This window comes from Pieris napi, chromosome 6 (genome assembly GCF_905475465.1).
Source record: "Pieris napi chromosome 6, ilPieNapi1.2, whole genome shotgun sequence".
NCBI lineage: Eukaryota > Metazoa > Arthropoda > Insecta > Lepidoptera > Pieridae > Pieris > Pieris napi.
Genome location: NC_062239.1, coordinates 4,617,119 through 4,630,627, shown reverse-complemented (window position 1 = coordinate 4,630,627; position 13,509 = coordinate 4,617,119). Strand labels below are relative to the sequence as shown.

The 13,509-nt window shown below is 35.1% G+C and overlaps 1 protein-coding gene across 2 annotated transcripts in view; it reads left to right on the top strand.

Annotated features, from left to right (window-relative positions):
* Nucleotides 1–13,509, top strand: part of LOC125050321 (RNA polymerase II elongation factor ELL) — a 35,661-nt gene that overhangs the window by 18,561 nt on the left and 3,591 nt on the right. Inside the window, exons 3-13 of one of the 2 annotated variants that reach the window (XM_047650072.1) lie at nt 2,704–2,802; nt 3,731–3,888; nt 4,162–4,578; nt 7,050–7,120; nt 7,248–7,404; nt 8,590–8,816; nt 10,013–10,129; nt 10,667–10,763; nt 11,251–11,422; nt 11,882–12,019; nt 13,022–13,057. In XM_047650072.1, coding sequence (XP_047506028.1) covers nt 2,704–2,802; nt 3,731–3,888; nt 4,162–4,578; nt 7,050–7,120; nt 7,248–7,404; nt 8,590–8,816; nt 10,013–10,129; nt 10,667–10,763; nt 11,251–11,422; nt 11,882–12,019; nt 13,022–13,057 — 1,689 coding nt within the window. The remainder of the gene's footprint in view (nt 1–2,703; nt 2,803–3,730; nt 3,889–4,161; nt 4,579–7,049; nt 7,121–7,247; nt 7,405–8,589; nt 8,817–10,012; nt 10,130–10,666; nt 10,764–11,250; nt 11,423–11,881; nt 12,020–13,021; nt 13,058–13,509) is intronic. The other variant, XM_047650073.1, reaches the window with a different exon arrangement.

Genomic DNA, 13,509 nt, shown 5'->3' with positions numbered 1-13,509 from the left:
TCTCACGATTGTTCGCAGATTGAATTGATTCGATATTACTTTTCTAAATCTTTTTATATTTTAAATTAACTTTTATATGATCAGTTTACTATGCTGATTTTACGACATATTTAGAATACACCGCTTAGTTTGATCTAATTAGAGTTATTAGGTATTACATTAAAGTGAACGTCAATCCTTCGACAAGTATGATTATGTAAACTTGTTATCTAATGGCAACAATAATGTTTTCATTAAACTGGCCTCTTTACATTACGTAATGCATAAACAAAATTAATAAAACAGAATATATCAGCTGAGCACTGTCTTCAGTAAGAGGGAGTTTCATATGAAACCTTATAATCGACATTCTTTTGAAAAAATACGCATTCAATATTTTAAACATGCCGCTTATATAAAAGTTATTTTGGTTTCGTAGTAGAAGTGAATTTAAAACAATTGTAGCGACATTGATACAACAAACGACTAGGAATGTTGAAAAAAATTTGAAGTGAATTAAGAAATTTAGTGTGACTAAAAATAAACAGACAACCGACATGATAATTAATATTGTTTTCAAATCCGTTTTCTCTTTGTCCTCAAATCAGTCGTCGACAATGAAGGTCATACATAAACAAGTTCACATTGTTGTAATGAATGTGTACAGATATTCTGTTTATATAGAAAATAAGATAATAAAGAGCCGGTAAGCAATTAACGTGGTTGCCGACTGCCGATCACAGCTCGCCTGCGTGGATTTGCCGCTACGATGCGTGTTGAGGAGAACTATTTATTATCGTTTACTGCTGACGTGTGGTGCTATCAGACCGAATTACAATATACCTTATGCCTCTGTGTTACGATTGGATTTCTATCGAACGACCCGTGCCACCTCCACGACGTTACGTCAATAAGATACAACACGTTAACTAGCTAGGTTGGGGCGTACGGGCTTGTTTTGCGTCCGGGTTTGTCGCGTAGAATCCGTCATAGAATATTTATCGAAACGCTCGCTGGCTAGAATCAAAACTAGTTCATGCCCATTTAGCTAGCAGTTTTATCGAACGTTGACAAGAGTCTATAAAATGAATTTATAGAAACCAACAGCTTTCGGTTGAATAAACCAAACCGGTTGCACTGGCCTCTCACTTCGCAACTTTGTGTGCCGCTCGCTGCTCGCTGTGAAATTAGGTAACCAACAAAAGCCACGGTCGTTGCGCACGGCAGGCGAAACAATAAAGAAATCCTTCCTACAATAGATAATCATTTCATGTGAAATTATTGCCTGTAAGTAGCAATGACGTAACCGTCACAGAGATACTTGCAGAGCATTAAAGTATTAATTGACCAAACAACATTCGAGAAGTGCCTTGAAAAACGGATGATGAATTTCCTCGTATTTTCCGGTCCAACCGAGGCGTACAGTCGAATGACCTTCGCTAAAAGACAAACAATGAAACTTACGACCTTGACTTATTACAATTTGCAGCTCATGTATCGCTCTCATTATCAACAAATGCTAGTCTAATCTTATGGGTTGTTATTGCGTTAATGGGTGTGCCTTTAAATAAAGCTACAAGACAATCATGAATAAGACAATGAAATGACATAATGTACACAAATGTAGCGGGCGAGACGGCTGTTCACCGAATGCCGAAGTATTCCATCGCGACGCGCTCTTTATATCGCGCGGCCGCGAGCCGCAGAGAAAGCCGCGCCCCGCACTACACCGCTTGCCTGCGTGCTCCTCTAGCGGGTTTTTTCCTCATCAACAATATAATTGAGCACAATATATCTGTATCTCACCTAGGGTTCATCAAACGCTACTTTGGGTTACGAACATATGTATAGGCTTCAATGAAGCTTGGTATTTTAGGCATCAAGAAAAGGTTTAAGATTAGTTATAACACCTATTCAATTTAAAACTTTCCATTAACAATGCAGAAAGATTCAAGTCAATATGTATCCAATGTTGGGTTATTGCTCCACACAGCAGATTTTTAATAGGTTAATTGCCTGGCATTGTGGTACTGGCAGACATCTTTAGCCGCGACCTTAAAAGCAGCTCGGGGCCACGTATAAAGATGTCACCCGTGTATCTCGCTATAATCGATAACGAATTAAACTTGACTTCTAATAATTAACAAAAATAAATAATTACAATATCTGTTAATAATGATAACATTGATAAGGAAATTGTGTTACGATATTAATGTTTCTAGAATATATCGAGTGCTTATATTTTTTGATTCGGGCGGACAAGTTTGAGTTTTTTGTGAATGTTGCGTGTTATGCCAACACGGTGAAACGGTACGATGCGCCCGCGTCGCTTACTCGTATTGCAGAGTCGCGTTGCCATTCTTGGCGATGAAAGTAGTCACAAACCATTGGTACTAGCGTATCCCCCCCAAATGTATTGCGTGCCTATTCGTCCCCTACTTCCACTATACGGTTAACTTTTTGCCATGGGCGTCAACTGATTAGAACGCAGGTGCAAACACTACAATGGAACTTTTGTGACATACTCTTTGTGATCCGATGATTGCAATCTATGAATCATGTAAACGAATTGCTTTACGTGAACGATATACCTTACATTACGTTTTAAAATTTTATCGACATACTTAGGCATTAGATTTATAAATCTTGAAATTGTAGAGTCACAAATAAATACATAAATATTTGCAAAAAACATATGGCTCATTACTTTTTTAATAATTCCAGAAAATCTCGATTCCGGCACCGTCCAGCGGAAATGGATCGGCGGGCGAATCCACGTTTCACTTCAACCTTAATAGCAATGCTGAGATGGAGGGTCCACAGGTAACACCATCGATTAGCATAATTTCGACTAATATTTCAGAGTAAGAATTATTCCGTCCGATCAGATAATAGTAGAACTAATATATCTTAATTAACATATTTAGGAGGCAGTATCTGACACAAGCAATTATTTATTAGACTCTGCCCTTGAATTATTTATGGTTTTGACTTATTCAATATTCGTGTCAAAGATAGGAAAAAAGCGTAGAAAAACATATTTTTTAGTATTTGAAGTAGAAGTACAAGGAATACTTAACTCTTATATCCTGTATATAATTATCGGAATCTTAAATATTCTGTCGATAAATGTAATCCATATACCTGCCTACTGGTTAATGCAACAATTAATATCCACTTGATTAAATTCCAAGGTTGCATAAAAAATAAATGTTCAAGAATATACTATATATTGTCTGTACATTCAGTTTCCCTTTAGTTTCAAAATTGTATTGTACGTCAATATAATAATTGTGATGTTTCATAATTATTTCTAAAGAATTAGAATTACGCCGTTATATTGCGTATGACGTACGTATTTTATCATATTTTCCTTAACTTGCAACACTTGGCATTATGGAACAATTAATTTTGCATTACTGACTGCTATTTAATTGTCTTGATAACGGTACATTCCCGTGTCATTACGAGTCCTATTTCTCCCACCGTTTTGTTTGTTTACATCGGGTTACTAGAAAAAGGATACAAGCTAGGCTTGTAACTTATTTGCCTCGTAATTAAAAGTGTTATCTCCTACACCGAGGTAAAAGGGTAGGTAACCTTAATCCAATTCAGATTAATAACACATAATTTATGTAAATATTTATAAAATGTTAAGTGGTTAAAGTTTTAAGTAATAATACAGTTGGCTTAAACCGTCCAACAATTTCCTTGGAATGTTAGGTAATGACTTTAACCGTATGTGTTCCAGGGTTCATTTGAATGTGTGCGGAATGCAGTCGGCGGCACGAAGAGGCTGGAGTCGTGCGGGCCGCTGCCCAGAAGGATGCGGGTGCAGGCCAACGATGACTCGTATGAGGCCACAAAAGACCGAATGTCGAGGACCATAGCTGCGGAACAGAGCAAATGGTAAGCTACGTGTGAGATGCAGCTTATAGCATATCATATTGAGATCTCGCATGTCAGAGTTCAATCAAGTCAAGAGACGAAAGGGAAATTAATGATAGAAATTCTGTAGACCTTCCACTAACCTTAGATATAAAATAATAACAATGTTATTACTACTTATAACCTATGTACACACTACAATCTTGCACAATCAGACCTTGATTCAATAACATCTATGTCAACATTTCCTCGGATGTTTTGATTACCTAAAGAAAACCACCTAAATAATTTCAGCACCCGCGTGATAAAGCCTAATCAAACGGACATTGGAAGGCGTGTTAAAGTGCGTGCAACGCATTCTATGTACTCAAATGGGCCGGTTGCGGAACGGCTCGAACGGCAAGAGCGGCTTGAACGGGCCGAACGCCCCGATAGGCCTGAACGGGCCGAACGTCCCGATAGGCCAGAACGGGCCGATCGCCCCGAAAGACCGGAACGGGCAGAACGTCCTGAAAGGCCGGAACGGGCCGAGAAACCGGAACGTCCCGAAAGGCCAGAGAGGGCAGATCGCCTGGAAAAGCCCGAGCGGTTAGAACGGCCTGCTGCCGTAGTTCCTCCCACAAGTCGTCCACAACCTCAGCAGCAGCCGCAGCCGCATCCCAACCCTCAACGGCCTCCATCCAACCCTGACCTTACGAGGCGACCTATTAAGTGAGTAGTACCCTCCTAACTTATAAACCTATCCTACAATATAAACGGGGCTTAAATCAACATTTATGTACATAACTTTAATCTATTACTCAATATTTTCTTGACAACACAGAACCGGAAATTTAATTTATTATTTTTGTTAATACGTCATAAACATTCTTTGGTAATGTTACTTTTGCAATATCTCTGATTTGACTATGATGAAATATTTGGTACAAACAAATCACATAGTTAAGTATTATTACAACTTGAAAATGAAAGCTACTTAAATATTTTAAAACGTACTAATTATAAAATGGCGTTTAAATTATCACGCAGTTTCGACAACGGCTTATTAACAATTGCTGCCGTAAGTCATTAGTGTTTTCCATTCTCGCGTGAAATCGCGTGTTTTATTTTATCGTCACACTATGATAAGGCATATGGTAGCGTAAATGCTAAATTATTATTTAATATTCACGTTGATTCAATTGTACCATGAACTATTAAAAGTAACAGATATTTTAAATCGATTATACTCTGTTGTTGTTGACTATACGGCTTCACAACTTTTACGTGAACGACGTGTTATTGTATAGAATTCTGTCAATTTTTTTTTATAAATAAGAAAAACAAAAGAAAAAGGTCTGCTCTGAATTGTGATAATTGGAGGTCTTATGTCGTATCTCAAGGGGGATCTTTAACTGAGTGAGCTAAAATCGAATCGTTCAATTAATACTAAAAGTAGCGCTCACGTCAAAACAAATAATACATGATAACAATAGCTTGCGATTTGCATACATTATATTTATCGGCTCACGAATTTTTCCAACTTTGAAATTATCACGTACAGTGATAAATCGCAATCATTATTATGTAATACTGTAATGTAATACTTAGAAAGTATTCGCTTTCCTTGGTGCTTTGTGAATGCCCTCTCACCAAAGACACCTTTTCGAGTTCAGATTCCTATTTATGAATTTAAAATTTCAATATGAATGGTTTCGATAGACGTTTCGAGATATATTTTTAGTATCGTTATCGCAACGATAACTTGCGGCTTGTTTGTGGTAACAAACATTTCCATAAACAAGCAAACAGTTTTTATAAATGAAATTTGTTTTTAATTACATTTCAAATATAAAATAGGTAATTTATGAGCTTTATCTTCAAATTACTTTCACCAAGGATATTATAGTAAAAATTAACCTAAGAAATGATAACACAATGTAGAATTAATTTCTTTAGATAGAAAAGTTATCAAAATAGGGCAAATTACTCAATGATTTATTATTCAGTACTTTCCACCGTCATGGAATTCATTTGGTAACAATAAGTAACTTTTCATAGTAGCTTTAAAATCGTTTGTGCCAATTTATACAAATGAAAATGCCTTGGTTCAGTTGTCAAGACTATAGCAAGTAGTATATCAGGTTTCCGTGGATTTTTTGTTTTATTTCTCCAATCAAACCTAAAAAAATAATGCATAATATGACTTCATAAACTAACCTTTGCGACAAACTTAGTAATCTTTGTATCGAACAATCCCCAAGGCGGGCGATTAGTACCAACTGAGTCATACATAGTCAAGGTTATGCAGAAATTATTGTATAGCGAAAACGGCTCAAGGTAATAAATCAAAATTGCCTTGCATACCGCTGAATATTTAAGTGAAATATTCATTGGTTCATTAAAATAATCGTAATACATATGGGTACCATAATTACGAGTATTTGATCATGTCCATACCGTGAAAATAAACAAATGTAGTAAAAATAAAACACTAATCCATAAACAAATGACAGTCTGAAAAAGAACCAAACATTAATTCTTTAGAATGGCAACATCAAAGACGTAATACTTGTTAGGAAGCCCCGGAAAGTTTAATAAATACTGTGGGAATTCCAAGTTCTGTGTTGGTGATTAGCGTAATTTATATAATGTAAAATTCTTAAAATAATGTTAATAGCGTATTAATATGTTCAAGCTAATGATCCATTTTATAAAAAACAGATTAGAACTTTTTATTTTTTTATAAAAGAATCCAAACTATATATACATCTAATATATAAAATTCTCGTGTCACAGTTTTCGTTGCCATACTCCTCCGAAACGGCTTGACCGATTTTGATGAAATTTATTGTGCTTATCCGGTATCTATGAGAATCGGCCAACATCTATTTTTCATCCCCCTAAATGTTAGGGGTAGTCCATCCCTAAATTGTTTTTTTTTAACCAAAATTTTTAATTTCTATTTTTTTATGATACAGCATTAAAAAATACATACAACCTCTAATTTTCACCCCTCTACGATCAACCCCTATTTTTTATTATAAATGATATACATGGCAAAACGACGTTTGCCGGGTCAGCTAGTAATTTATAATTAATTAAGTTATGTTATATAGATATTACTCTAGAATATATACTTAATATGATGTCTTACTTGAATGTCGAATAACCATCTAATAAACATGTTTTTCCCCTTTCAGAGAAAGACTTATACAATTATTAGCACTGAAACCCTTCAAGAAGCCGGAACTGTTCACCCGACTTTGTTGTGGTAAGCGTTTGGCTCTCAAATATTTTCATTCAGATATGGTATTGATTCAGTAATAACTTGATGTATTTAGCCTAACCAGTATTGTATTAGCGCCTTATAACTCTTCAATAATACAATATCATTTTAGAGGGTATCAAAGAAAAGGAACGTAGTATGGTGACAAAGATTTTGACAGAGATTACGGTGGCGAAAGACAATTGTTACCACTTACGTAGGCACATTTGGAACGATGTCAATGAAGATTGGCCATTTTATACGGAAGAGGAGAAACGTATGCTCAAGAGGTATGATGGATTTTCAATATTACTATACTTTATTTGTACTTACCTTAATTTTTCTACGAGGTCTTTAATTTTTTTAGTATTACCTATATACGTAATGAATTATGTGAAACAATAACAATTACTATTTGTTATTTTATAAATGCTTGCTTAGCTAGCGCTGTTTATATTAGATATTGTGATTTCACAAAAGATGTGGGAATGTTTTTGTTTTATTTTATTAAAACGTATTTAAAAAATGTTTATAATAAAGTTCTCTTTTTTGTACCTCTGTCCTTGTATTTTAATTATTCGTGATTATCTAATGTTATGATTTTAAAGGGGGAAGCCTATTGGAAGTCTTTATGAGGTTTCTTTATCTGATAATACAAATTAAAATCGATATCAGTATAATGCTTATATTTAAAATAGCTGAGTAATGTTAAAAATAAAGTAGTTATAAATTGTAAGTATGACTTTCGATTTAAAGTTTCATGTTTATAGAAAATAATTAATCGCGATAAATTTTTTTCGGATTAAAATTATCGAACCTTGAATCAATTATAAGTTCTATAAAATGTACGATATTACGATTCTTTAACATAATATTTCTTTTATGTCGGTCTTTACTGATTTATGAATGCAGATAAGTTGGACATATACATTTTACAGTAAAAGTGCTTCTGGAAGCTTCATTTTAAAGCTTGCTTTAATAATAGCGAGCGAAGCCACCAACAAAAGCTAGCTAGTCTGTTAGTTATTGTCTCTTTGTCATTGATGAATTTTACTAGATATTAAATGATTCAATATTGTTAATAAGGGAGCGTTCAAATATTACGTAACGATTTTTCCTTTTGTACAACGTTTCGATGCAGGGCGGGGATTGAATTATGCGTTATTGTTAATATTATTTTCGACTTTCCAGTACCTTACACCACATAACGGTAACTTTTAGGTATAAAGAGTCACTAGGTGATCACGAAACGTTTTACTATTGGGTACAGAATATAATATAATCAGATAAATCAATCAATCAGAATATATTTATAATCAATAATCTCCAAAAATTGCGTGACGTAATACTTGAACGCTCCCTAAGATAATTTGAGATTTAACGCCAGTGCGAGTTAGAGGCCTGATATAGATTTTTCCTTTGGAATTTGTATTAAAACTATGTAGGTAAATCTAAAAAATCATCTTAATTTTCAGGCGGAAACCTCAAAATCTAACACCGCCGTTAAGCAGCGATTCGGCAAACTCGCTATCCCCGCGGGCTTCGCCGGCGAACAAGCGTAGCGGCGCAGGCGCAGAGGAGCCCCCGGCAGCTAAGAAGCAACGCATCTCGCACTACCGCCGCCCTTCGCCCCCTTCCTCAGGTTACGCCACCACTTCCTCTGGGGAACGGCATGCGTCGGACAACGAGGATGATAGAACCGGTGAGCATATCTTATTACATCCTGCTATCCTTTCCTCCTTATATATTATATCTTAATATATATAAATTACATGTCACGATGTTTGTCTGCTATGGACTCCTAAACTACCGAACCGATATCAATCAAATTTGCACACCGTGTGTAGTCTGATCCAACTTAAAAGATAGGATACCTTACATCTCAATTTATACCCGCAATATTATTTAATTGCACAATATTTGTTTATTATTTGATAGTCACAATTCTAACAGATGGCGCTGTGTTGCAAGAACCAAAGTTTCACATAAGCAACAATTTAATGGCATAACCACCAAAAAACTGACTGGTGTTCTCCTACCGTTCCCCTTGAATAGTTTGCTACTATGTAATATAACAAAAACCATAGCAACAGCAACGCTTGGCCGGTCTGCTAGTAATATATAAGTTCATATCATTTTGTGATATGTATAGTGATACACAAGACAGAAATGAGTATTCCATATTTTTTTTAGATATTTTAGGACTGCACTAAACACTACAACCTTAATGGAACTATATATCCGTTTTAGTACTATGTTCCGCTATTTCTGAATTACTGATAAATTTTCCCAGAATTATTTTATATTCTAAAATCAACTCGGGACCACAACTAACACAGACATATTTATGTCTACGATCACTAAAACAGATATTGAAATATCAAGACAGTCTTAAAAACAACAAATGCTTATCAAACATTACCTAATATGTATATTATCCTGTAATACAAGGAAGATTTAAGTTATGAAATTTCTTACCCACTGCAATTTTATGTAGGACAAATGTGTTTAGTAATCATTTCCTTGAACATCGAGAACAAATTGTGACCTTAATCTACTTTGAATGAATTTCTTTAAAATGTTGCAACAATGGCTAATGATATATCAGAAATTCATAGGCTATGAATTTTTTCCTTTTTTTTTACACTGACATTTATCAAGTCAGTCAGTTCAAATATTTGTGACAATTACTAAACAATTGACAGTTGATCTTTTATGTAGTAAAAACCTTATATTGACTAAGAAACTCCATAGTAAATGTCTAATCTCCGGATGTCCGGAAAGAATTTTTTTAAATAACCACAGAATAATTATATAATAAATAATTTTAAAAAAGCTGTTATGTAATAATTTGGATCATTTGTATGTGCATTTATTTTATATTTAAAAAAATTACAGTGAAAAAGGACAACGGCTATACCCTTAACTTCACAACTGTGAAGGACATCTGCCCGAGTCCTGTGAAACCCAACGGTTTTAGAAATAGTCCGCCCGTAGAGCAAACTAGTATCACAGGTATTTATTATTTAATTAACTCATAAAGTGTCAAATCTCTGCTTCAGTTCAAAGTTATAAGTTGAATTATTAAAGAATTTAGATTCCACAAATAAATGAATGGTGCTGGTTTATATGCTGTTGCTGTAGTTTAAACTTGACCAAATATTAGTAAGCTTCGAATTTGTGACTTAGTGCTGTCAAAAACGTACTACATTTGACATTCGGTTGTCATACTTAGTGCTAAGGTCGATATTCTAATTCGTATCTCAAGTAGCAATCTCGTCCTGTGCCCTGTCAAATACGTCAAACATTATCCAGACATAATGGTTTGACAGTTCTTGAAACTTTATTTAAGTTTGATACGGGTTTAATCTCGACTATCTCTACCTCTCTTGGTGTAAATATCAGCAATTCGAATTGACCTGATAGCTAACAGCTAGCTTTAACAGTTATTTGATGAGAATATTGACAGTCCTTCCAGAAACTATAGTTTTTAACTGATATATTTAAGCACAATTTGATTATTATTTTATTTTGAAAATATGTGTATTTCAGTAAAAGACATCACAAATACAGAACCATTAGTAGAAAATACAGCTTTAACGTCTGTCCCTGAAGAGAATACGACGAATGACCTCGTAGAAATTGAAAGGTAATATTTTTATTATCATTTCTAAGTATTAAATTTATGGCATATTAAATTAAATCTCATACAGCCTTTATATATAACATGGTTTTTTATTGGCTCTCAGATGCACATATGTGTCTGATCCTGGCCTGTAAAAGGTTACGACCGAGCTATGCTTACTAATACCAAGACCGGCTTTATATAGTTATAATAGTGTCTTGCTTAGTTATTTTTTACTGACTTAGTGACTAAGTATGTAATAATGCCATAAGTAATGTAATAAGTTAATGAGGGTTAGATTTTTGACTATACAAAAATTATTTAAGCTTAAAAACCTGATAATAGTAACACGAATATCTTCCTCATGCTTCATTGGAGTTCGGCAAGTCAATAAGTAATGGTGTAACAACGTGAAATAGTTTAAAAATCGGTTCAGTAGTTATAAATTTATCCATTACAAATATCTAGGTATATCAATTCGATTAAGATACTAATAAATTATAAATTGCAGGCAATACCCGCCCATAACGAGTTCGAGCACGCGCCGCGCGTACAAGAACGAGTTCGCGGCGCTGTACACGGAGTACCGGGCGCTGTACGCACGAGTCGCGCAGGTCGCCGCGCTCTTCACGCGCCTAGAGCAGCAGCTCAAGCGAGCCGAGCCCAAGTCGCCCCACCATCGGGTATTTTTTTTTAATAATATTTTTACATACAAGTAATTTTTTTTATTTTTTTTATTGGACTATTCACACCAATTGACCTAGTCCCATGCTAAGCTGGTAAAGCTTGTGTTATGGGTACTAGGCAACGGATATACATACATATTATAGATAGATAGACATAAATACATATTTAAAAACCCAAGACCTAAGCACAACACCAAATGCTCATCACATCGATGGTTGTCTCAGCCGGGGATCGAACCCGGGACCCATGGATTCGCAGTCAGGGGTACTAACCACTAGACCAATGAGCCGTTGAAGTTATGTATAGTAAAAATTGGTACAAAGACAAAAAATCATTATTTACTCTTTCATATAACATCTTAAGCCTAAGTTTTGCAAGCGATTCAAAATGCAATACGATTATGACATACATGAGTCATACTTATGAAATATTGACCCCATTAACGATCCTTACAGAGCATAGAGCAGCGTATAGTTGAAGAATACCAGCGCGCGCGCAACGACGCCGATTACCAAAAGGAAAGGCGGCGAGTCAACTACCTGCATCGGAAGCTCAACCATATCAAGAGAATGGTGCTTCAATACGATCAGCTGGTAAGAAATAATGCTGAATCATATAATTACGTAAACTTAATTTCATAGTATGCTACTAAGCCGGTATAAAGTAGTTTCATAGAATCATTGTTTGATATGTCTAAGTAGTAGTTTTGGCCTAGTGGCTTCAGCGTGCGATTATCCCTGAAGTCGTAGGTTCGATCCCCAGCCGTCGTGCACCAATGGACTTTGTCTATGTGCGCATTTTAACCCTCGAACGGTGAAGGAAAACACCGGCATGTCAAATACAAAAATCGACATGTGTCGGATAGAAGGCTGATCTTTTTGACTATGACAAGGCCAAGACCAATATAGGGTTATAGCACTGGATTATTACTATTAACGCCCGAACCCAATAACCTGTCTCAATCCATAATCCACCATCTGAGATAGTAATCTTAATCCAAAAAATTTAACAAAAAGTGTGCCAATAACCAATCGACGGATTGTAATAGCCATCTGTCGATACAAGTAATCCATGGGAGGTCGTATCGGTGTCTGTGGATAGACCCTTGTATGAAAATGACAGTTGATGAAAGCTCGATTTCAACAGTTAATTATTTTTACAGATTTTAACTTCCACCAGTTTTTTAAATAATTAAAAAAACTGTTTGTTATGTTTTAAACATACTCATGTATATTTTAATGTTATTTGTACGGTTTTATTTACTTAACATTGTTTATCAAATATGAGTGAAAACTCGGTAAAATGGAACGGCGAAGAGCATTTTATCCGTCGCTAAAAATTGATTGTCTTCGTAGGGTTTGGTTATTGGGATCGATCGAATGTCACCGTCTGAGATTGTGGATTGATTATTGGGTTTGGGCGTAAAGGATTAGTTCAGTAAAAATTCACTCGCGCTAATTCTGAAATTACTCACAAGTTAAGTTTTTATCTGAAGAGAAGTTTTAAATTGCATTTATTTGCAAAAACTGTATTTAGTGAATTATATTTGGCTAATGGTATTGCTAGCTCTGTATCGCTCATTCTTGCTTTTCAAGTCTCTAACGCATATAAAGGACTACGGGGAACTACCTGTGAGTATATAGAAATGTGTAGTTAGGCATGAGAAAATATTTTTATGTACCTATTGTATTTTACTCTAAAATATATTACTTGTTAAAAAAATGTGATGAATATTTACTAGAATAGCAATAAATAAACAATCCCAATAGATTTTTTAAATAAACTTACTATAATGTTCAGTTTAAGAGAAGTGGCCCATATAATAGGGAGCGTTCTAGTAAAACGTAACGATTTGGGGGGGGGGGTCCTTTTGTAAAACGTTACGATGGGGGGCGGGGATTGAATTACGCGTTATTGTTAATATTATATTCGACTTTTCAATACTTTACACCACATAATGGTAACTTTTAGGTATAAAGAGTAACTGGGCGGTCACAAAACGTTTTACTATTGGGTACAGAAAAACGTTACGGCGCGTTACATGGGGGGGTCAATAATCTCCAAAAATTGCGTGACGTAATAC